Source organism: Mobula hypostoma, chromosome 8 (assembly GCF_963921235.1).
Source record: "Mobula hypostoma chromosome 8, sMobHyp1.1, whole genome shotgun sequence".
Classification (NCBI taxonomy): domain Eukaryota; kingdom Metazoa; phylum Chordata; class Chondrichthyes; order Myliobatiformes; family Myliobatidae; genus Mobula; species Mobula hypostoma.
In genome coordinates this window covers 49,936,097-49,959,322 of record NC_086104.1, presented here as the reverse complement: position 1 = coordinate 49,959,322, position 23,226 = coordinate 49,936,097, and the positions used below count along the sequence as shown (strand labels likewise).

Here is a 23,226-nt window from a genome sequence, read left to right as displayed (position 1 = left end):
TCAGGAAGAACATACAGGAGCTTCAGGACTCACATCACCAGATTCAGGAAGTTATTACCCCTCAACCATCAGGTTATTGAACCAAAGGAGATAACTTCACTTGCCCCATCATAGAAATGTTCCCATAATCTAGTTTCCTAATAACCTGTTATTATTCTGTTATGGATTTGTTGAGTATGCCCAGAAGAAAATGAATCTCAGGGTTGTATATCGTGATATATATGTATTTTGATAACAAACTTACTTTGAATTGAATACTATATTTACTACGGGAGGAGACCAGCGCAATTGAAGAGTACAGGAAGAGGGGCAGTTAGATTTGAGATCAAAAGTTTTTCAATACTTAGTACACATATACCAGGTGCCAGATGACTTGTTAACAATGAATTTAGTATCTTTATTCCAGACAAGCAGAAGGGGATTATGCCAGCTAACAAATAAATGAGTCCGTCATTGGTTGGAGAGAAATTATGTACAAACGTAGAATATATAGTGAGGTGCAGGACTAATCAAGTGTACTAATGAATGGCAAGGTCCTAGCAGTGATCTGTGTGGTTCAGCACTCAACACAGTCTTCCAACTGAGAAGCAACATTTTATTTTTACCATCTGCAACCTATCACCAAGGCAATTTCAGATCTATTTTGCCAAAGACCTTATTAAAGTTTGTGTTGCTTACATCAATTGCACTACTTGCATTAACACACTTAGTCACCACCTCAAAAAGATTAAATTAGTCAGACAAGACCTATGTATGGGTATATGGCCACAATGACAATTACTGATCAAATATAATTTGGGAAATGTAATGTCATCTATTTTTAAAGAATAAAATAATATTTTAATTAGTGAGGCAATGTTGTAGTACAACAGGATTTCATCATCAGAGCACATATAAAAATGTTACTATGCAAGTATAACAAGTGGGTAGGCCTTGATTGGAGTATTTAAGGAAGCTTTGATGCTAATTTACAAATGTATTGTGTAAAACATTGAATCTCATTAAAGAGGAATGTGTTTACACTGGAGACAATGCAGAGGTTTACGCCATTGATCCCTGAGATACAGAAGTTGATAAAGGAAAACAAGATTGAGCCTCTTTCATTGGAGTTTCCTATGGCTGAGTATTTCAAAGTAGGGGGATTATTTAAAATAAAGTGTCAACTATTTTAAATGGAAGTCAAGTGGAATTTATTTTCCCAGATGTCCGCAATTCTTTGAAATTACCTTCTTTAAAGAACTGGTGAGGTAGAATTATTGAATATATCCTAGATATTGATAGATACCAGGGTGTCAAGTGATCTGGAGGTAGAGTATGGGAAAGTGATGTTGACAACAATAGTGGGTCAACCATAATTTTATGCAATAGAAGTGCATGCTTCAGAGAGTGATTGGCCTACTTGAGCCTGTTCTTAGAAATTTAAACTGTTGCATTCAAGAACGGAAAGTCAGCTAACAGCTTTTCATTATCCAAAGAAGTGGGCAACTTTCAACTTTGTTGGGTAAATAAGAACCATAATAACTATACTTTATATATCCAGACAAGTATTCTTTTCTCCAGAAAGGAATTGATTACATATCTTCCTGCCCCACTGAAGTGGAGTTACTGTCTCAGATTACAGATACTAATGTTTTAATACAGAAACACAGACAGTGCAATTCGGTCACCAAATAGTTTATACATAAAAATGGTAAAATAATTCCTTAAAAGATATATAAGGTTGAAACAAAACTCTAAACAAAAATTTCTAAAAATATTCTACAACTTATTTGATCACATTAAATGTAACAGTAGTGCTAGTGCAAAGATTTGAAAGATGTAATGTGACGACCATTTCAGTGTGGTTTGTGATTTATGCTGCAAGAGGTTCAAAAGCAAAATTCCAAAAGTGTGAAGAATAATTGTGTAGTAGGGAAATCAGAGGAGAATGAGCATGCCACAAGTCAAAGTGAGCAATGCTGCTAGATAAAGCAAATGGATGTTCTTTCTTACACCTGATAGTCAGATGGTATTTCCAGTTCGGGATATGGGATTAAAACCCTAAAACGTTCAGTCATCAGGCATTTGCAGGTCACTTTCATAAGCCAACGATAGTTAGCTTTATGACAATCTTTCAAAGAATCTGTTCTTCCCCCCCCAATGTCAATGACAAAAATAAGTTAGCGCATCCCCAAAAGTTGTCTGCTCTTTAGCTGATAACTTTTTTCCATTTCATATAATGTTCTAGCTCGGAGGTTGGCAGCTTGCAGTCTTTTCTTCAGATCCAAGTTCTTCGGTTTATTCAGAAGTTGTTTTGTTGCACCAATTTCCTTAAAATGAATGTTCTCTTTACCTTCTCCTGCAAAATGAACTTTCTTCTTCCCTGGAGAGGATTCTGTGCCAAAGCAGTCATCTAATAGAAGAGTCAGGACAAAAAAAAATTGAGATATTTTGTAACATCATTTTGCAGCTTCTAAATATGTTAATTAATTACCTATGCACAGTATGAACTGGGAATGAATTTGTTTATATTTTTCCTGGAATGCGTACAAAGAAAAAAGGTGACTGTGAAGACAGTAATTATAAATTTACAGTAGTCACCAGTGACACTGTTTTATTTGTATTAAAAAATAGCATGAAATGGTCCATGGTTTCAAAGATTACACTGTAACTACAGTAAGTCACCTATCAGAAGTGCAATTTTATTCACAAGTATTAATCTCATGTTTTCATAATTTTAATTTAGCAGCATGACCACATCTACAAATTAATCATTTAAAAAGTTTTTAAAAATTAGCAGCTTCTTAGAAATGCATTGATTTTCCTTATGCAGATTTACGAGATCTAACAAAAAAATTATGCAATTTAAGCACAAATCCATTGTATATTGATTTTAATCTCAAATATCGACTGTGAAATATTGGGGACATATAAGGGAGGGGTTTCTACAGGTAAAACTAATCAGTATATTTTCACTCCAATGGGGAGTGTCATTATGTCACTTGATTCTCAGAATGAGCCAGGTTAAGTAAAATTAAATACTGCTGGTGATATATTACAGAGTTCAAAAGAAATCAAAGCTCAGAGAGCTCTTAAGGTGAATACGTCCCAGATGTACAAATTCCTGAAACCAGAAAGATGGAGGATAAATCAGACCAAAAGAGTAAACGACAGATGCCACTTGAGAGACCGGTTGATACAGGAAGTTCAGAAGATAAGAGCAGAGTGTTTGGATACTTATGGTAAATACAGCTGGTGAAGACCAGAAAACCATAAACTGTCAAAGTAACAGAGGATAGAGTACATCAAAGGTGCCAAGAATTTAAGGCAGCAAATGGAGTAGCTGCAATGAACAAGCCTTCTTCATCCTCTTACAGCCATATGTGTCAATCACCATCTCCACAGGGGCATATTTGTTGGCTCCTTCTTCCCATTTCTAATGAAAGATCATCTATCTGAAACATCAACTTCTTCAGATAACAAACGAGCATTTCTAACATTTTGTTGTTCATTTCAGGGTTCCTGCATCTGCAGTATTTTGCTTTTCAAATCAGTTTTGATTCAGCAAACCTGTTTCCAACAGCTTTTGATAACAAAGTTTAGGGAATAAAATGTTACAGTACACACTTACTTTGGATAAACTTTAGGAAACCCATCTGAAAAAAAGCTACAGCATTTATGTTTCATTAAAAATTAGAATACAAATTTCATGCACATAATTTTTAAAGTTTGACTACCGTGAATGCTGAGAATTTTTGATAATACCACCTACCTAACCTACCAACAGGCATTTTCGGTTTTTCCTGTTGCTTCAAAAAAGTGTAGTTCTTTAGTAAGCTCTCTGCTCTGTTCACAAAAGACAAAAGATTTTTTTTGTTTTACTAGTCATAGAAAAGGAACGCTTGGAAAATAATATTCTGCTTAAGGAAACTTAATAAAACAAACACAGAAAATATACTCAGGTTAAGAAAGCAACAACTAACAGTCTTTGATATGATTTGTCTGTTTAACATTGTGACTTTAAAAAAATGTATAGTTTACAGATACCCCAAAATTGTTTTAATTTGCCTAGTGCACCAATTTACAGTATTGTCCACAATAAACTTAATTGAACAGAATTTAAGCTTAGTTCTACTATAAGTTGGAAATCTTATGCATAGTAAGTTCCAAGTGTGTTTAAAATGCTATAGCAATCCATAAATACTCAAACAAATTTAAATAACGTTTTAATGAATATTCTATATTATAAATTTTACAATTTATAAAACTGCTTTCCAGTTTCACATCAACAAGAATTCTGTGATTCACTATTCATGCAACTAATAATTTCGTAGTTGCTGATCAAGAGATCCCATTGAACCCTCACAAGACAGCAAAATTGTCAGAAAAAGGGAAATTTCTACCAACAGAGAACTTACATTTTTATGACGTTTTGCCCTGCTCCGTCCCACCCACATTACATTGTCAGGAAATACCGTGGCTTCATTAATGACTACAAATTATGGACAAAAAGTCTTTATGAAATTAACACAAACAAAAAAAAGGTAAAATACTTGAATTCTAATTTTACAGTAATATTCTGATATTTCACAATCTTCAAGAAAATGAAAAATGGATTTATATTTGATGCATATAATTGCATCATTGCTGCCTTGCAAGGGGAGGGTGGAAAGGTATGGTTTGTGTTAAAAGGGTTTCATGGCAATGGAATAAGTTTTGCAACAAACTTGATCATTTTGCAGAGGAAGGGAAATGTCAGGCATTATTAAGCAGGCATCCATTACCTAGAAAATTTTTCTTCTACCAGTCTCTCTCGGATGCAAAGCTCTCGTTCACGTTCTGGAAAAAAATATCAATCGAATGCAACATTAACAATATTTGTACAATTGCTACACCTTTTAGCAATTTTATGAATGCATGACAGTAATGTGATGTGATTTTTGTGAACCATTTGTTAGCTTTACTCCTGATAGTCAGTAACGCCAAATATTTACTTTCAATACAGATACTTCCTAACCCAATACTTCCAACATTATATCTCTCTCACTCCCTGCAAATTTCCAGCATCTGTACTACTTTTCTTAATTTAGTGAGAAATAGGAATCAAGGAGAGAATGCATCATACATCATATTGTTTTAGATTGAAACTCACTTGGTCAATATTTCCTGTCTTCCACCAAAAATATACTTACAGATCAGTTAACATGAGTCATAATTAATCTAGGTGGCTATTCCATATTTTCATGCAATGCTATCGAGTAGAGGGAAAAAACCTAAAAGTCTTTAAACAGATATACAGTCAAGAATCATACAGCATGGAACAAGTGCTTTGCTGTACTGAATCCACAATGACAATCAGGCACCCAGTTATATCAATCATACACAATTTTCTTCTCAAATTCTACCACTCAATCACAAAACAGGAGCAATGTAGAAGCTAAATAACCTACCAACCCTGGCTTTGGAATGTGGGAAGAAGGTTGAATACTTGGAAGAAAACACATGAGTTTAGTTAAATACCATGAAAACAATAACAGAGGTCAGTTTTGAACCTGGATTGCGGGAGCTGTGAGACAACAACACCAATAGCTACACCACTATGAGAATTTATGTTTAGCAGAGCATTTGAACCTGCCGAATGCAGGGAACATGCCTCCAACTCATGTTAGCGTACTCTTTCCATTTATTTAATATATTTGAAAAAAAATTGTAATTACGTTCAAGAAGCACTTCTCTTTCTTTCAAAGCCTTCTCCCTATTGTGAAGCTGATCCTCTTTGAGTTTCAACTCAGCCATCAGTGGGTTACTATCCTGGAAATTATCGTTCTCCAGAGATTTACTACTTCTTCTTTCAGCTGAAACTTTGCGCTGTTCTTCAGCCACCAAATTTGCAATCAAGAAATGCTGCATTAGTTCCTCAACAGAAGGTCTCAAATAATCCTGGTTTACAAAAAGATAAGTCAACTTAAATTGAAAGAATAAAATCATAGATCTAAATTATCTGTTAATTTTTCCCAGTTGTAAAACTTTTGAACAAGGCGATGGGATCACAAAATTACATCTTGCATGTAGAATCCAAAAATGTCCCTTAAAATTACTCTATCCCTTTCAAGCAAGACTTAGTACATGGGAACAATTATTAGTTTACTTAGTTATAGGCAGAAGATCCTTCATTACCAGCATATTACATCTCCGCCAATTTGTGAACAGGCAATGGAAAATGAAATTTGTTGATTGAACCCATTAGTTCATCTGCACCTTACAGAAGAGAGACTCAACATCCCTCACACTTCAACCTACCAATAATTTTAGTAGGTTCAAAGTAGCTTCAGAGTGGTAGAAAGTGAAAACTTACTACATGCCAATGTCACCAAAATCTCAACAATTTTTGCAATCCAAATTAATGGACTGGTGTGGCTATGGAAATAACTAATGACCCCATTTTTTTTTTGAAAAAATATTCTTGATAACATTAAATGCAGCATCTGTCAAACAACTGTCAATGAACATCCACTACGCTCAGTGATGCTGCAACTCACCCAAAACATTAGCTGGACTCCCCATAATGTTCCCTGTAGTAACCAGATATGCGAGAAAATGGGCAATATCATGTGTAAACTAGGTCAGACTTTTTGTATTTGCACCTGTGCTCACTAAAATGATTTTCAGACTTCTTTCAAAAAGAGTAGAGGACATGCTGCGTTGAAGTAAGTGAGATTACAGCAGCTGACGTACGAATCACACAGTTTCTGTTCAAGGATCCATAATTCATGATATTGTTTTACCAGCACAGAATAGTACAAAGTACATTCTCATTCCTAATTAACAACAGGCTGGGTTATTGTTATTGGGACACATGCCTTATATATGCCTTCTGCAAGATTTCTTTTTGTTTGTCGGAAAGCTTTGTAACTACTTCCAAATACCTCTGATGATCAGAAATAAACCATACATTCTTAATGAATGTCAGTTACCTTGTTCAAATGCATGGCATTGTCACTTTCTCACAGGTGAAACACAAATACAGGGGTTAAAAAGACTACAGAAGACCTAATTTATTTAATTCCAACTTCATGCGGATTCTCTCAGATTCTGCACTCAAATACAATACTCAAATCTCTTCACCTGAAAACAATGAAGAGATGATCACCTACAAAAAAATCCTATGCCTTTGCCAAATTCTCCTTCAGGCAATATCAGAGTAAGAAACACCTCATTAGAAAACTTCTTGTATTAAACTGACTGGCAGATTATGCTCCCTCTCCCACCTCCTTCATTCCATCTACGCTACATTCATACAAACAATTGTCACTTTTATTGCTGATAGCAACTCCCACCACCTTGGCTGATCTTACCCAGCCTATTCTTTGCAAATCAGACCACAATGGCTGTCAAGGCTAAAGGTTTCACGTTATTGGTTTGGGGTAAATTGCTTAAATGTAATTCAGGGAATATTCAGTTGATGGACAGTTCTCAGGAACAGAGCCTAAAGTAATTCGAGGACCTCCCTGTAAGATACACTGAGATCCCAATTGCACTGACGTATCTGTTGCAGTAAACTGACATTCCAAAAAGTGCTGCCAGTCATCAGCACAATCATCTCCACTGTCACCACTTAGAATACAGTTTTCACCTTTTGTGCCCAATGTATAGCACAAAATAAATAAAACAAATATTTCAAGGAAGCTATATTGGGGCAGAAAAGCCAATACCAACCTTAAGATTTAGCATTCTGCCAAGGAGATCATTGAGTTCATCTGAATAGCGGAAAGGGATTCTTCTAAACTTGCCTTCCCTTATTTTCTCCGCTAATTCCTTCTGATTCAATGCAGTGAAAGGTGGGCTTTAAAATAAAATTATCAATTAAGTAACCATTATTTTTAAATGTAGCATGGACACAACAGATAGCAAAACATGCACACAGAGACTGAACAGATTGTGACAAGTACAAGCTTGGGGGAAAAAAGGCAGTTCAGAATGAAGATAAAGGATTGATGTAAAATAGAGAGCATTTGAGGGTTTTTTTAAGTCACCCATAGAATGATTGGAATCTGTAAATAATTGCCTTAAAGGCAGAGACTGTCACACATTTAAGCAGCATCGAGAGAAGCACTTGAATCACCACAACATTTACAGTCCATGTGCTGAAAAATGGTCATGGTCAGCACAGAATTGGGAAGCTGAAGGGTTTGATTCTATTTCATCTCACTCTTGTCCGACCCCCAACTAAAGCAACCTTTAAAAATTCTGCATTCTTTTTAAAACCTCAAAGAAATAGCAAAAATCTGTACTTTCAACACCTGCATTCTGACGTTGTACCGTGGAGAACATTCTGACGGGCTGCCTCACTGTACCCGCATTCTGACAAGTACAAAAGCCTGAAGGCACACGCTCAGCGACTCAGGAACAGCTTCTTCCCCTCTGCCATCTGATTCCTAAATGGACTTTGAATCTTTGGACACTACCTCGCTCCTTTAATATACAGTATTTCTGTTTTTGTACTTTTTAAAAATCTATTCAATATACATAATTGATGTACTTGTTTTCTTATTATTTTTTAAATTTTATTTATTATTACTATTTTTTTTGCCTGCTTGATTATGTATTGCATTGAACTGCTGCTGCTAAGTTAACAAATTTCACGTCACATGCCGGTGATAATAAACCTGATTCTGATTCTGAGATATTGCATGATTATTCTTCAATGGAGAAATTGTTGCTAGTACCTCATGAGTGACTTTCTTTACCAGAAACTACTTGTTCCTCCACAATCTCCTTCAAATGTCTTAAAAATGCTTCAAAAAGCACGTTAAAAGGACCAACCAATATACCAATTCAGAATAGAGGGCCAAATAGAATAGCATCATAGGGAATATAGCTACCCTGAGCCACATGGTGCAGGGTAAAGTGGATAGCAACCATCTGTTGCTTCACTCTCAATACTTCAGCACAATTGTTTTCACTTCTGGGCCAGGATGGATGATGCTTAATTCCATGCTTGCAACAAAAATACTCTTGAGGAAATGAAAAGGAAAGCCATGTTTCCCTTTTCTAGTCCAATGTTATTTCCAAATGAAACAAAAGTCATTTTTAAACTTCCTTACCATGTACACTTGTGTATATAGAATTATGCCCAAGAATAATCTCTGTGATCTTTGTTTTTCATCTTCAGTAACAGAAAATAGCCACAAGATGTCACCATTTAACACAGACAGCTAATTTCTGATTGCAATCAAGTTATCCAAGAACTGCTTCAAGCCTCTCATATTGAGATACAATTGGAAAACAATGCAAGAGTAGCCTAAAATTGGTCTCAGGTTAGAGTTAATAGAATGTTTTCCTTCCGTGTGTTTTTTAAATATTATCAAGGAAATCTGCTATAACGATTAAAACTGAAAATGTATCTGCAAAAAGATAGTTCTATTTTAAAAAGTATTGAAAAAGTGTAGCAACTAGAACTCCACGCAATACTCCAAAATTTAATACATTTGCAACATGACTTCTCGCAACTTTTACACCTACTGCCCCAACGGGTGAAGAGAAACAAGTGATATACCTCCTTCTCCACTCTATCCATTTGTATTGCCACTTTTAAAATGTTATGGTCATGCATCCTGAAATCCCTCTGTATATCAATGCTCTTTCGGGCCCTGCAAAACATAGTATGTTTTCACCTCCCCAAATACACCCACCTTCTACTTCTCCAGGTTAAATTCTGTATCACCCACCCCCCACCAATTTCCAGCAGGTCTACAGCCTGCAGAATCCTGATCATCCACAACTCTTATTATTTTTGCATCACTTGCAAACACTAATCATGCAACTGCCTTTTCATCTAAATCGTATACATGTTGCAAAGAGGTACTAGCACTGGCTCTTGAGCAATACAACAGGGCTACTGATGGAGGTAGATCTGTCACAATCTTAGCCGGTGGTGAAGGGACCCACTCCTGCTACATATATTTGTTCCACCTCTGCAACTCCAAAGCTCTGTTGTCAGGCAATTGTTCTGTAATACTACATGGGAACATCAATCAACATTTTTTCCTGTGACATGTCTCAAATTATAGACATATATCCAGAATGATATTCCCAATTGATAAATGCCTGTTTGCACCATAAAGCCTCACTATTTACCTACTGCTGATTTTTATGTCTGTCTTATTAAAATAGCCATCTGCATGTAGACATTAAAGAAAACTATTTTCTACCTAAGCATCAAAGTGTATCCTCTTCTAGCAGGGATATTACATGGAAAGTAGATTTGTAGGTTTTATATTAACTTCAGAAGCACTTTGCCAACTTTGTCACCATTCCTTTCCCCTTGATCTTGACAAAAAGTGTTTCTTCCCCACATGGTCACAAAAGTTGCAGAAATCATGACCTACTACCACTCAAGAGGGTTGTCAATTTAACAGAAAGAGGAAGGCAAATACAAAAATACAAAAAGAAACTAAAATCCAAGCTCACTTCAAAATGATGAGATCTTGCAATTCAGACAAATCCTCATATTTTACTTACGTAAGCGCACAAAGTTCATACAGCAAACATCCCAAAGACCATATGTCAGATTTCTCATTGTAGGACGTATGATTAAATTGTTCCTGCAAACAAAAAAGTCGAGATGGTAAACACAAATTTACTAGCCCAGAATTAAAACAATTATATCCTTAATATCTCCTCTCCAGTTAGAGGAAATAGCCTAAGTGAAGCACATAACATTTTATGTAATAGCAAGTATACAAATATTCATCCAAGTTAACAATTACACATTTTAAGTTTAAAATGTGATAGCTGTTATTTTTACAATTCCTTATTGAAAAAGGATCATTAATATTTTTCAGTTACAACAGCATATGCAGGAGAAGGGATTTAGAAGTTGATGTGCCTGTTCCATTTTTGTTTGTGGGGAGGTGGGATCGGGGGGTTGAGGAAGGTGCTGCCTTTCTTTTCTTTCTTGGTTTCATGGCTACCCAGAGAACTGAAGAATTTCAGGGATGTATACTTTGATAATAAATGAACCCTTGAAATTTTATCCCAGAATTACTTTACGGCTGAAGTTATTTTTAAAAATTAGCACAAAAATAGAGTACAATTTTCAGGATTAGCACAAATTATTGCATCTATTTTTACCATCAAAACACATACTCACTGGAGACATATAATAAGGAGTGCCAACGAATGTTCTGGCAAAACTGGTGTCATGCTGTAAAATCCTTGCCAAACCAAAATCCCCCAGCTTGACATTGTGATGTACATCAAGAAAGACATTAGCAGGTTTGAGATCTCGATGTAGCACTGTGTGACCAGAGCGTCTATGACATTCTCGCAAGGCCAGAGCTATCTGTGCAAGTACACGCAAGGCAAAATCTTCTTCTAGGTACCGTCTGGAATACAAATACAGGACTTTGTTCAACAGCATATCCAAAACTTGTAAAAAGTCAATCTTAAGATTTCTACAGTTCAAGAGGTTAAAATAACATTAGGTCTTCTAAATCAAACAAGTAACAAATGTAACCTAAGTAACGTCAGAATTATCTTGAAAATCAAATTACAGTCCATCAAGATCAACCTTTTCTGGTGTTGATATCTATGTCTAAAAAAAGTTTCTCTGTGATAAGAGAAAATACATTTTATCATTCATAAAAAATAAAAAGAAAATGCTGGGAGCCAAATGAGAACAACAACAAAAAGAAATAAACTTTGGCCTCTCCACAAATACTTTCTATTCTTTTTGAGTATTTTCACGATACTTCATTAAATCAATTTTCCCTATGGTCTTTCACATTGACTGTTTATACATTAAATACATTCATGTTCACACAGCAGTGTAGCAGCCACTAATGCGAGAAACAATTAGCAGATCAGACAGCATCTGTAAAAAGAGAAAAAGAGTCAGAGATCCTTTGTCAGAACGGGGAGAAAGGTCTCAGAACTGAACTTCAAATCCACAGATGCTGCCTGCCTTGCTGGATATTTCTAGCATCTGCAATGTTTTTTTTAAATTACTATTTGTTCTCCATCTTGGTATAATTTCAACACTAGAAACAGTGTGGAAAGAATAAAATTAGAGTCATTTCAGCAGATACTTCTGCTCCATTGTAAACATCATCAGGCATTAGGGCAACCTTAGTAGGATATCTAGTGTTAAAACAAATTCTGTGGATGTGCTATTCTTCCAATGAAGTTGATTCAAGCAACAGAACTAAGTTGGGAAGATTTTCCAAATTATTCTTCCTAACATTTTCCAATGTACATTAGCAACAAATTATTCACACCTTACCTTTCCCGTATACACTTGCTAATCAGGCTGGCCAGGTCTCCTCCTTCACAGAACTCCATTACAATGTACAATGTTGTATTTGTTCTGTCAATAATACGGTCATAATATCGAACAATGTTTGGATGCTTAAGCTCACGAAGCAAGTTCACCTCTGATACAAGCATCTGTTTCTCTGCCTCAGACATTGATCCATAATCCATCTCTTTCCAAACAAGAACCTGCAACAGTTAACAAAGAAAACACCCACTATAGACAGACTACAAGTGTTCGTCATGTAAATTAGGTTAGCATTTCTCTTCCCAGTTGGAAGTTAGAAGAGTGTTTGTTTATAATCAGTGAATATTGAGCAAGGCTTTCTTAATTTAAAAAATAGCTCTACATTATCGAATAAAAGCTTTACTATTTTTAAAGTTTAAACTTGGTGCTGTTTGTTTCAACTTGTTGACTAAGACATGAATTGTCACTCAAAGTAAATGCTTAATCCAGTCCAGACCCCGGCATCTGTATTTGTTTTCAATAACCAAAGGGATAAAAAAATAAAACCATAGGTATCTTCAGAATCAGAATTAGGTTTATTTTCACCGGCATGTGACGTGAAATTTGTTAATTTAGCAGCAGTTCAATGCAATACATAATCTAGCAGAGCGAGAAAAAAAATGACAAATAAAATATAAAACAAAATAAACAAGTAAATCATTACATATATTGAATAGACTAATTTTTAAAACGAGCAAAAACAGAAATACTGTATATTTAAAAAAAAGTGAGATAGTGTCCAAAGCTTCAAAGTCTATTTAGGAATCAGATGGCAGACGGGAAGAAGCTGTTCCTGAATCGCTGAGAGTGTGCCTTCAGGCTTCTGTACCTCCTACCTGATGGTAACAGTGAGAAAAGGACATGCCCTGGGTGCTGGACATCCTTAATAATGGATGCTGCCTTTCTGAGACACCGCTCCCCAAAGATGTCCTGGGTACTTTGTAGGCTAGTACCCAAGGTGGTGCTGACTAGATTTACAACCTTCTGCAGCTTCTTTCAGTCCTGTGCAGTAGCCCCTCCATACCAGACAGTGATGCAGCCTGTCAGAATGCTCTCCACGGTGCAACTATAGAAGTTTTTGAGTGTATTTGTTGACATGCCAAATGGCTTCAAACTCCTGATAAAGTATAGCCGCTGTCTTGCCTTCTTCATGACTACATCAATAATAACCAGGTTAGATCCTCAGAGATCTTGACACCCAGGAACTTGAAACTGCTCACTCTCTCCACTTCTGATCTGTCTGAGGATTGGTATGTGCTCCTTCATCTTACCCTTCTGGAAATCCATAATCAGCTCTTTCGTCTGACTGACATTGAGTGCCAGGTTGTTGCTGTGACACCACTCCACTAGTTGGCATATCTCACTCCTGTACGCCCTCTCGTCACCACCTGAGATTCTACCAACAATCGTTGTATCGTCAGCAAATTTGTAGATGGTGTTTGAGCTATGCCTAACCACACAGTCATGTGTATACAGAGAGTAGATCAGTGGGCTAAGCACACACCCTGAAGTGCGCCAGTGTTGATCGTCAGCGAAGAGGATATGTTATCACCAATCCGCACAGATTGTGGTCTTCCAATTAGGAAGTCATCCAACTACAGAGAGAGGTACAGAGGCCCAGGTTCTGCAACTTCTCAATTAGGATTGTGGGAATGATGCTAAATGCTGAGCTATAGTCAACAAACAGCATCCTGACATAGGTGTTTATGTTGTCTAGGTGATCTTAAACTGTGTGAAGAGCCATGGAGATTGCAGCTGCCGTTGACCTACTGTGACGATAGGCAAATAGGTCATGTAGATGTAGTTCAGCTAAGGACATGCTTTTTGTAGATGGGGCGCGGGGCGGGGGGGGTGGATTTAATGAGAAACACAGTAATCCTTTTCTGGGTTGGGATGTGAATCTGAGGACATAGAACAGAGAACAGTGCAGGCCCTTCGGCCCACAATGTTGTGCCGACCCTTAAACCTTGCCTCCCATATAACCCCCCACCTTAAATTTCTCCATATACCTGTCTATTAGTCTCTTAAATTTCACTAGTGTATCTGCCTCCACCCTTGACTCAAGCAGTGTATTCCACGCACCAACCACTCTCTGAGTAAAAAACCTTCCTCTAATATCCCCCTTAACTTCCCACCCCTTACCTTAAAGCCATGTCCTCTTGTATTGAGCAGTGGTGCCCTGGGGAAGAGGCGCTGGCTATCCACTCTATCTATTCCTCTTAATATCTTGCATACCTCTATCATGTCTCCTCTCATCCTCCTTCTCTCCAAAAAGTAAAGCCCTAGCTCCCTTAATCTCTGATCATAATCCATACTCTCTAAATCAGGCAGCATCCTGGTAAATCTCCTCTGCACCCTTTCCAACGCTTCCACATCCTTCCTATAGTGAGGCGACCAGAAATGGTACTCCAAGTGTGGCCTAACCAGAGTTTTATAGATCTGCATCATTACCTCATGACTCTCTATCCCTCAACTTATGAAAGCTAGCACTCCATAAGCTTTCTTATCTACCCTGTCTACCTGTGAGGCAACTTTCAGGGATCTGTGGACATGTACCCCGAGATCCCTCTGCTCCTCCACACTACCAAGTATCCTGCCATTTACTTTGTACTCTGCCTTGGAGTTTGTCCTTCCAAAGTGTACCACCTCACACTTCTCCGGGTTGAACTCCATCTGCCACTTCTCAGCCCACTTCTGCATCCTATCAATGTCTCTCTGCAATCTTTGACAATCCTCTACACTATCCACAACACCACCAACCTTTGTGTCATCTGCAAACTTGCCAACCTACCCTTCTACCCCCACATCCAGGTCGTTAATAAAAAAATCACGAAAAGCAGAGATCCCAGAACAGATCCTTGTGGGACACCACTAGTCACAATCCTCCAATCTGAATGTACTCCCTCCACCACCGCCCTCTGCCTTCTGCAGGCAAGCCAATTCTGAATCCACCTGGCCAAACTTCCCTGGACCCCATGCCTTCTGACTTTCTGAATAAGCCTACCATGTAGACAACATTCCTAAACTAGTGTATAGAGTTTAACCCCCCGGGACAGAATTCTGTCCAGGTCATCAACAGGAGGGCATGGTAGGGAGAAAAAAAAAGACAAATATAAGACACAGGAGATACTGAAGCTGCTGGAAACTGAGAGCAATGCACACAAGGAATCTCAGCCCGTAATGTTGACTGTTTATCCCAACCATAGATGCTGCCTGACCTGCATTGTGTGTGTTCTGAATATAACTACAAGCAGTGATCAGGTTTTAAATCACAAGATGAGGTTGTGTAAAGCAAGAAATTTCTATTGAAAGAGTAATTGATTATTTTAAACAACGGGGCGGGGGGGGGGGGCGCACTGGATATGTGAGTCAGTTTCCAAACCACTTGTATACACTAGGATGTAGGCATATATAGGCATATTTGTTTAGTAATAGCAAAGAACAAATCTGTCATTAGCATGGGGCATTTCAGGATAGTAGACCAAAGGTATGATAAAAAATGAGTTTAATGGGTTTCTTGTGAAACATGTCAAACTCCAAGTCACAACACACTGATGAGATTAAGGAGTTTAAAGAACAATAGAGGCATGAAATGTGCCAAGTGACTAAAAACAGCTATCTATCAGAGACACAATATAATCACCCAAGCGTTAGAACCTCATAATGAACTGGCACGTTTAAAATACACGATTATAGCATGTTTCAAACTTATGAGACATTCACAGCACTGGACTCCAACATGCTCCTTCAATAGATACTTTTCTACCCTATCCTCACATCCTTTAATCTACAATTCAGAACTCTACTGATCTGTTTCAAATCCGAGCAAAGTTCTGCCACAAGAAACTGCAGATATAGGAATCTGGAGCAAAAAGCAAACTGCAGCATCTTTACATTTACGCTATCGTTCTGCCATCTAAAGCAAACGCCTACTCAATATCCCTCTTCCTGATATTCCCGCGCTGAGAGCTGTTGCTCATTTTAACCCCTCCAGTTCTTAGCTAGAGAAATGCTGGAGACTGCGTGGTTTGCTCTTGCAACTGACTTCGGAACATAAAATCATCAGAGATACGATCTCAGAGTTAAATGAGCCCACAGGCGGAAGCAGCGGTGATCTTCCGCTATTCCCCAACGGAGCCCTTTCTGGTTACTCATGATCCACATCGACCCTCGCTCCCTCTCCAAACCTGATAAACATCGGTGGACTTCGAGACATCCAAAGCCACAAATCCCTTTTGGGAGCAGATGCTCACCTTACCGTCCGACTTCCTCCTGATCTTCTGGCATCTGCCGTAGGAGCCGGAGCCAATAGTCTCTATCAAATCGTAGTCTTCCAGGCGAGACGGCATCTTTCTGGAGTGACAATTAAATCACAACTCAGGGACGGGTACCCCCAAACGGAACACGCCTGCCTCGGAGCCCGAACTCACGCACCAGCCTTTGAAACCAAGCGCCCTACCGCAGCTCCTCTGCGATTGGTAGACATCCTTTGACTTCTCGATGTTTGATTGGCTGGTAGAATAACAACAAGTCCGTCACTGAGCAACAGCTCTCAGCGCGGGAACAGTGCGCGAAATTTAAAACTAACCTGCCCAGTATTTCCTTACTCGCTTTGGTTCCTTTTGAAGTTGCATATTTAGTTTGTTGTTGGAGACTGGGTGATTCAATTTCCAAATTCGTACTTTATAATACAATGCCTCCACAAATAATGCCACTTTGGAGGATGAACCCATTAACCAGAATCAGTTTTGATATCACTGGCGTATGTCGTTAAAATTTGAAACACGAGAAAGCCTGCAGATGCTGGAAATCCAAAGTGAATAAGTAGTTGCCTTTTGGACCAAGACTCTTCTACAGGAATGAGAAGGAAGGGGGGTGGGTGGGAAATGCCAGAATAGAAAGGTGGGGGGAGTGGAAAGTGGCTAGAAAGTGCCTATCTATTAAACCCAAACCTATTAGGAGCAGACGAGGGCACTCAACTCAATTTGATGTGTACAGCAATTCATTTTTCCCCTGCACAACTAAAGCATGGAATAATCTTAATCCTAACACAGTCACACAACCAAACCCAATTAAATTTAAGGCAGCTTTTCTTCTTCAAAAATCTCCTTCTGAAACCTACCCTCCACCACCTCCAGTTTAAATTCCATGCAGAATATTTTGGAGGATCAAGAACCAAGAACCAAGCCAGGAGGGTCGGATGGTCAAAGAGTTGGAGAGCCGCAGAGCGCACAGATGGGGAGCAGTGAGAGGGGCTTTTACTGAACTCCCATCAAAGAGATTTAAAATTAACAGGGCAGGTAGGCGTCTCTTCAGGAGACTTTGCAGTGGAGCAGCCAATCATAAACCGGAGAAAGTCTGCTTCCAAAACAACACACACAAAATTCTTGTCGTTAAATTTATTGTTAGGCAACGGCAGTACATTGCAATACATAATAATAAAAACACTAAGGGTAACAGTAAGACCTATAAAAGGTATCCCCCACCCCCTGGAAGTTACATGTTTTATTGCTTTACAACAATGAATCACAGTAGACTTAATTTGGCTTTTTTTTACACTGGTCAAGTGAAAATGACTCTTTCACGTCAAAGTGGAAACAGATCTCTACAAGTTGATCTAAATTAATCACAAATTTAAAACACAAAATAATTGCTTGCCAAAGTATTCACCCCCCCTTTAATATGGCGCAACAAATCATCACTGGTGCGGGGTTTTAGAAGTCATAATTAGTTAAACGGAGGTCTGTTTTTGGAGACCTGTGTTCAGTCAAAGGGTTTCAACCGATTGTAGTAAAAATACATCTATCTCTGGAAGGTCCAACTGCTGGTGAATCTTCATCCCGGCAAAAACAACACCATGAACACTCTAAGCAATTCCATGAAAAAGCTCAAGTCGGGAGGTGGATATCCCTTGGAGTACAGTTGACCTTGGAGACTATCGCCTGGTAGCACTCACATCGACAGTGAAGAAATGCTTTGAGAGGGTGGTCATGACTAGACTGAACTCCTGCCTCAGCAAGGACCTGGACCCATAGCAATTTGCCTAGCTACACTATAGATCAATGGCAGACGCAATTTCAATGACTCTCTACATGGCTTTAGACCACCTGGACAACACAAGCACCTACGTCAGATGCTGTTCATCTACCATAGCTCAGCATTTAATACCATCATTCCCACAATCCTGATGAGAAGTTACAGAACCTGGGCCTCTGTAATTGGATCCTCGACTTCCTAACCGGAAGAGCACAATCTGTGCGGATTGGTGATAACATATCCTCCTCGCTGACTATCAACACTGGCGCACCTCAGGGGCGTGTGCTTAGCCGACTGCTCTACTCTCTCTGTACCCATGACTGTGTGGCAAGGCATAACTCAAATACCATCTATAAATTTGCTGACGATACAGCCATTGTTGGGAGAATCTCAGATGGAGACGAGAGGGCTTACAGGAGTGAGATGTGCCGACTAGTGGAGCAGCAACAATCTGGCACTCAATGTCAGTAAGACAAAAGAGCTGATTGTGGACTTCAGGAAGGGTAAGACGAAGGAACACATACCAATCTTCATAGAGGGATCAGAAGTGGAGACAGTGAGCAGCTTCAAGTTCCTGGGTGTCAAGCTCTCTGAAGATCTAACCTGGTCCCAACATATCAATGTAGTTACAAAGAAGGCAAGACAGTGGCTATACTTCATTAGGAGTTTGAAGAGATTTGGCATGTCAACAAATACACTCAAAAACTTCTATAGATGTACTGTGGAGAGCATTCTGACAGGCTGCATCACTGTCTGCAATGGGGGATGGGGGTAACTACTGCACAGGACTGAAAGAAGCTGCAGAAGGTTGTAAATCTAGTCAGCTCCATCTTGGGTACTAGCCTACAAAGTACCCAGGACATCTTTGGAAGCGGTGTCTCAGACAGGCAGCATCTATTATTAAGGACCTCCAGCACCCAGGGCATGCCCTTTTCTCACTGTTACCATCAGATAGGAGGTTCAGAAGCCTGAAGGCACGCACTCAGCCATTCAGGAACAGATTCTTCCCCTCTGCCATCCAATTCCTAAATGGACATTGAACCCTTGGACACTACCTCACTTTTTTAATATACAGTATTTCTGTTTTTTGCACATTTTTAAAATCTATTCAATATACATATACTGAAATTTCTACATGATTGCTATCATCTTCAACAGATTCTAATTCTTGACTTTGAAATCTATTCCTTACTTCAATTGTAAATTTTTGTCTTAGGTTTTCTTCTTTAATTAATTGCAAGTAGTCAAGGGATTGTTCAGGCTTTTGCTTCTTTAGTTCTTTAAGTTTTACTTTTACATGACATACTACTGGGTTATGGTCACTATTACAGTCTGCACCTGGATATGTTTTGCATTGAGTCACTGAGTTTCTAAATCTTTGGTTTATAGTAATAAAGTCAATTTGATTTCTGGTGCTATCACCTGGACTTTTCCAGGTCCACAAGCGTCTTGGTTGGTTTTTAAAGTAGGTATTCATAATGACCTGATTATTCATCTTGCACCATTCTACCCATTTCTCACCTCTTTCATTTCCTTCCCCTAGTCCAAATTTTCCTATGATATTTCCATCAGCACCTTGTCCTACTTTAGCATTTAGATCTCCCATGACAATAACAATATCTTGAGATTTGTATCCATTCTTTGCTTGTTCAAGCTCTTCATAGAATTTATCTATATCCTCATTTGTTCCATCTATTGTTGGTGCATATACCTGTATAATTGCTAAATCAAATGGTTGTCCTTTAAATCTAACAAGGAGCACTCTTTCTGATATTGCCTAATGTCCTAAAACACTTTTTGCCATGTTTTCATCCATAAGAATTCCTACTCCATTAGTATGGGATGCTCCACAAGAATAAATTAGTGCTTTATTTCTATTCTGACATGTTCCAGCACCTATCCAATGAACTTCGCTAATACCCATGATGTTAATCTTTAGTCTTTCCATTTCATTTATCACATTGTCCAATCTTCCTGCTTGATATAGGGTTCTTACATTCCAAGTGGCAATAATTTTCTTTTGTGTTACTTGAATTTTATGAGCAGTGATTTCTAAAAGAGAAAAAATCACAAAGAATAAATGGTTGACAGATAAAATCAAAAATCAAATGGAAGAAACGAGACGGAAGCAAAGCAAATCCTAAAGTCCTTAGATAAAAAAGTTAAAAGCTTATGTCAAAAAGCCAATGAAGAATGGTTAAATCAGGAATGTGAGCAAATAGAAAAAATCCCTATTACTGATCCAAAAAGGTTACATCAACAAATCAAGAATATCACTGGTAAAAAGCTCCTCTGTTCTTCAGGTGGATGTTTGAAAGCAAAGGACGGTACCATTATCATGGAAAAAGATGAGAATATGAACAGATGGACTGAGTATATTCAGGAATTGTTTGAAGACGATCGAGGCGAAAAACCAGAAATTAAGAAAAATATTGAAGGTCCAAGTATTTTAAAATCTGAAGTTTGTAATGCAATAGATAAGATGAAGAAAGGAAAGGCAGCAGGTCCTAATGAATTAGTAATAGAACAAATTATTGCCCTTGAAGATTATGGAATTGAAGAATTTACTGATTTATTCAATGACATTTATGAGACTGGAATAATACCAGAAGAGATGAAAAAATCAGTATTGATCACTCTTCCTAAGAAACCTGGAGCAATAGAATGTGAATTACAGAGGACCATAAATTTAATGAGTCATATCACCAAGATACTTCTAAGAATTTTGATGACAAGAGCTAGAAGTAAGATACAAGCTGAAATAGGTAAAGAACAATGTGGCTTTGTGAAAGACAAAGTCCAACTTTATTGCATTCTATTTCCACTTTTGTCAGTAGCTGCTGTGCTTCTTCCATCTGGTCAGAGAGCAGAGGTCATCTGTGTTACGTACCCCGTAACTGGGTTGCCAAACCAGCAGAAATGGATCACTCAGTTGGAGTCTGGATTACTAGAACTAAGAAAGTTTTATTAAAGAAACAAGCAACACAGTAATCGAAAGGATAATAAATGCAACAGTTCAGCAATGATAAACACACATGGGCACAGAATTAAGATAACAGCATCAATCAAGCTCTATCATTGTCTAGGGATAAATGACCAATTTCAAAGTGACACAAAGTTCAGTCCAATTTAGTAGTTCAGTTCGCAGTAATCGTTGCCATGGCAATGGACAACGTGGGGGGAGAGAGAGAGAGAGAGAGAGAACAGAACGACTGATCATTCAGACACAGCTTCCACTCACAGACCGGCGATATTGCTCACAAGCAGCTTTCGGGCAGGTCCTTGGTGATGTCACCTGAGGTCACCGACTGTGACCCCTCCATCAGATGCGGTCAATCCTCTGCAGTGAACCCGGCACCCAAGCGAGGGTGGACACACACCGGGTTCCCGCTGATCGTACCTTTTCACCCTGTGCATTGTTCAGTACTTCCCACCGACTCGTGAGAGGCGCACCGCTTCCAGGGTCTCGTTACCTCGGGTGTCGTGTGTGTCTGCCTTAGCGAACCTGTCCCTTTTTATCCCCCTGCTGGGGTATCGCCTGTCCATCACTTCAAACAGTTCAGGGTTCAAAGGGGGAGCTGCTCCAGACAGCTCTCTCTCCCCCGTCCCTTCATTACACATCTCCAGGTGCTGTTTCATTGTGTTCCTTATCTCTCTCTTGAAGACAGGTGGCAGACCAACTGCTGATCACATAGGACAGCTAACATCTTATCTATGTGTATTCTCGTCACATCTGCAAAATCGAGATCTGTGAGTGTAATTGGTCTGACCCTTTTGGTTCGCCCTGCTTTTATGGTAAAACCAAGCTTGTCATGATCTTTGGTAGCTTGACGCAGAGCGTAATCAAGGACGATTATAAAGATGTAGCGTGCCGGAGTGTCTCCTTGCAGCACACCAGCTAGGAGCTCGAACACTGCTGTTTCTCCATCTGGCGATACAACCTTCGCCATGGGAATCAAAGTTGGTGGTGAAAACATCAATAATTTCAGATATGCAGATGACAATGTGTTAATTGCAAGTATGGAGGAAGAACTACAAAACTTAATTGATATAATTGTTGAAGAAAGTGCAAAAATGTGTCTACCTATCAATTGCAAAAAGACAATATATGGTGATATCCAGAAAGAAGGAGAATCCTATCTGCAGGCTGAGAATAAATGGGGAAGACATAAAACAAGTACAGAACTTTTGCTACTTAGGAAGCTGGGTGACATCAGATGGCAGGTGCGACATAGACATCAAAAGAAGAATAGGGATGGCAAATGACACCTTTACGAGAATGAAGAGTATACTGACCAGTACTAAACTAGGCATGACAACCCGCCTCAGAGTACTGAAATGTTATGTTTATCCAGTTATGTTATATGGCTCAGAATGTTGGACAATATCTAGTAACATGAGAAAACGAATTGTAGCAGCAGAGATGTGGCTTTTGAGGAGGATGCAAAGAATATCATGGACGAAACGAATATCTAACGAGGATGTCATGAAGAGAGCAAATACAAAAAGAGAAATAATGTATGAGATCATGAAAAGGCAACGTAACTTCATTGGACATATGATTAGGAAAGAGGAGTTAGAATGCACGGTAATTATGGGAAAGATTGAAGGGAAGAAAGCAAGAGGAAGACAAAGACAAATGATGATGGAGATAGCAGCCAGAGAACTGGAAATGAATACCAATGAATTGATCCACTTGACCCAAAACAGGAGTGTGTGGGTCATGGCAGCCAAAGCTCAAACTGGGCATTGCACCTGATGATGATGATACTGTAATTGATATACTTACTTATTATTATTACTTTATTTTATTTTATTTATTATTATTATTTCTCTTTTATATTACGTATTGCATTGAACCGCTGCTGCTAAGTTAACAAATTTCACATCAC

The 23,226-nt window shown here is 38.5% G+C and overlaps 1 protein-coding gene across 2 annotated transcripts; it reads right to left on the bottom strand.

The window, feature by feature from the left end:
* Window positions 1-275: 275 nt before the first annotated feature.
* On the bottom strand, window positions 276-16,750 carry nek2 (NIMA-related kinase 2). 2 transcript variants are annotated; one of them, XM_063055824.1, is made up of 9 exons: window positions 16,552-16,750; window positions 12,263-12,480; window positions 11,132-11,366; window positions 10,501-10,583; window positions 7,696-7,822; window positions 5,697-5,919; window positions 4,764-4,818; window positions 3,752-3,825; window positions 276-2,392 (listed from the first exon to the last, which is right to left on the bottom strand). In XM_063055824.1, the coding sequence occupies exons 1-9, from the start codon at window positions 16,645-16,647 to the stop codon at window positions 2,160-2,162; spliced, it is 1,344 nt and encodes a 447-aa protein (XP_062911894.1). In that variant the 5' UTR covers window positions 16,648-16,750; the 3' UTR covers window positions 276-2,159. The 2 variants fall into 2 exon arrangements, with proteins under 2 accessions (XP_062911894.1, XP_062911895.1); XM_063055825.1 differs by having other exon boundaries at window positions 16,557-16,692.
* Window positions 16,751-23,226: the final 6,476 nt, after the last annotated feature.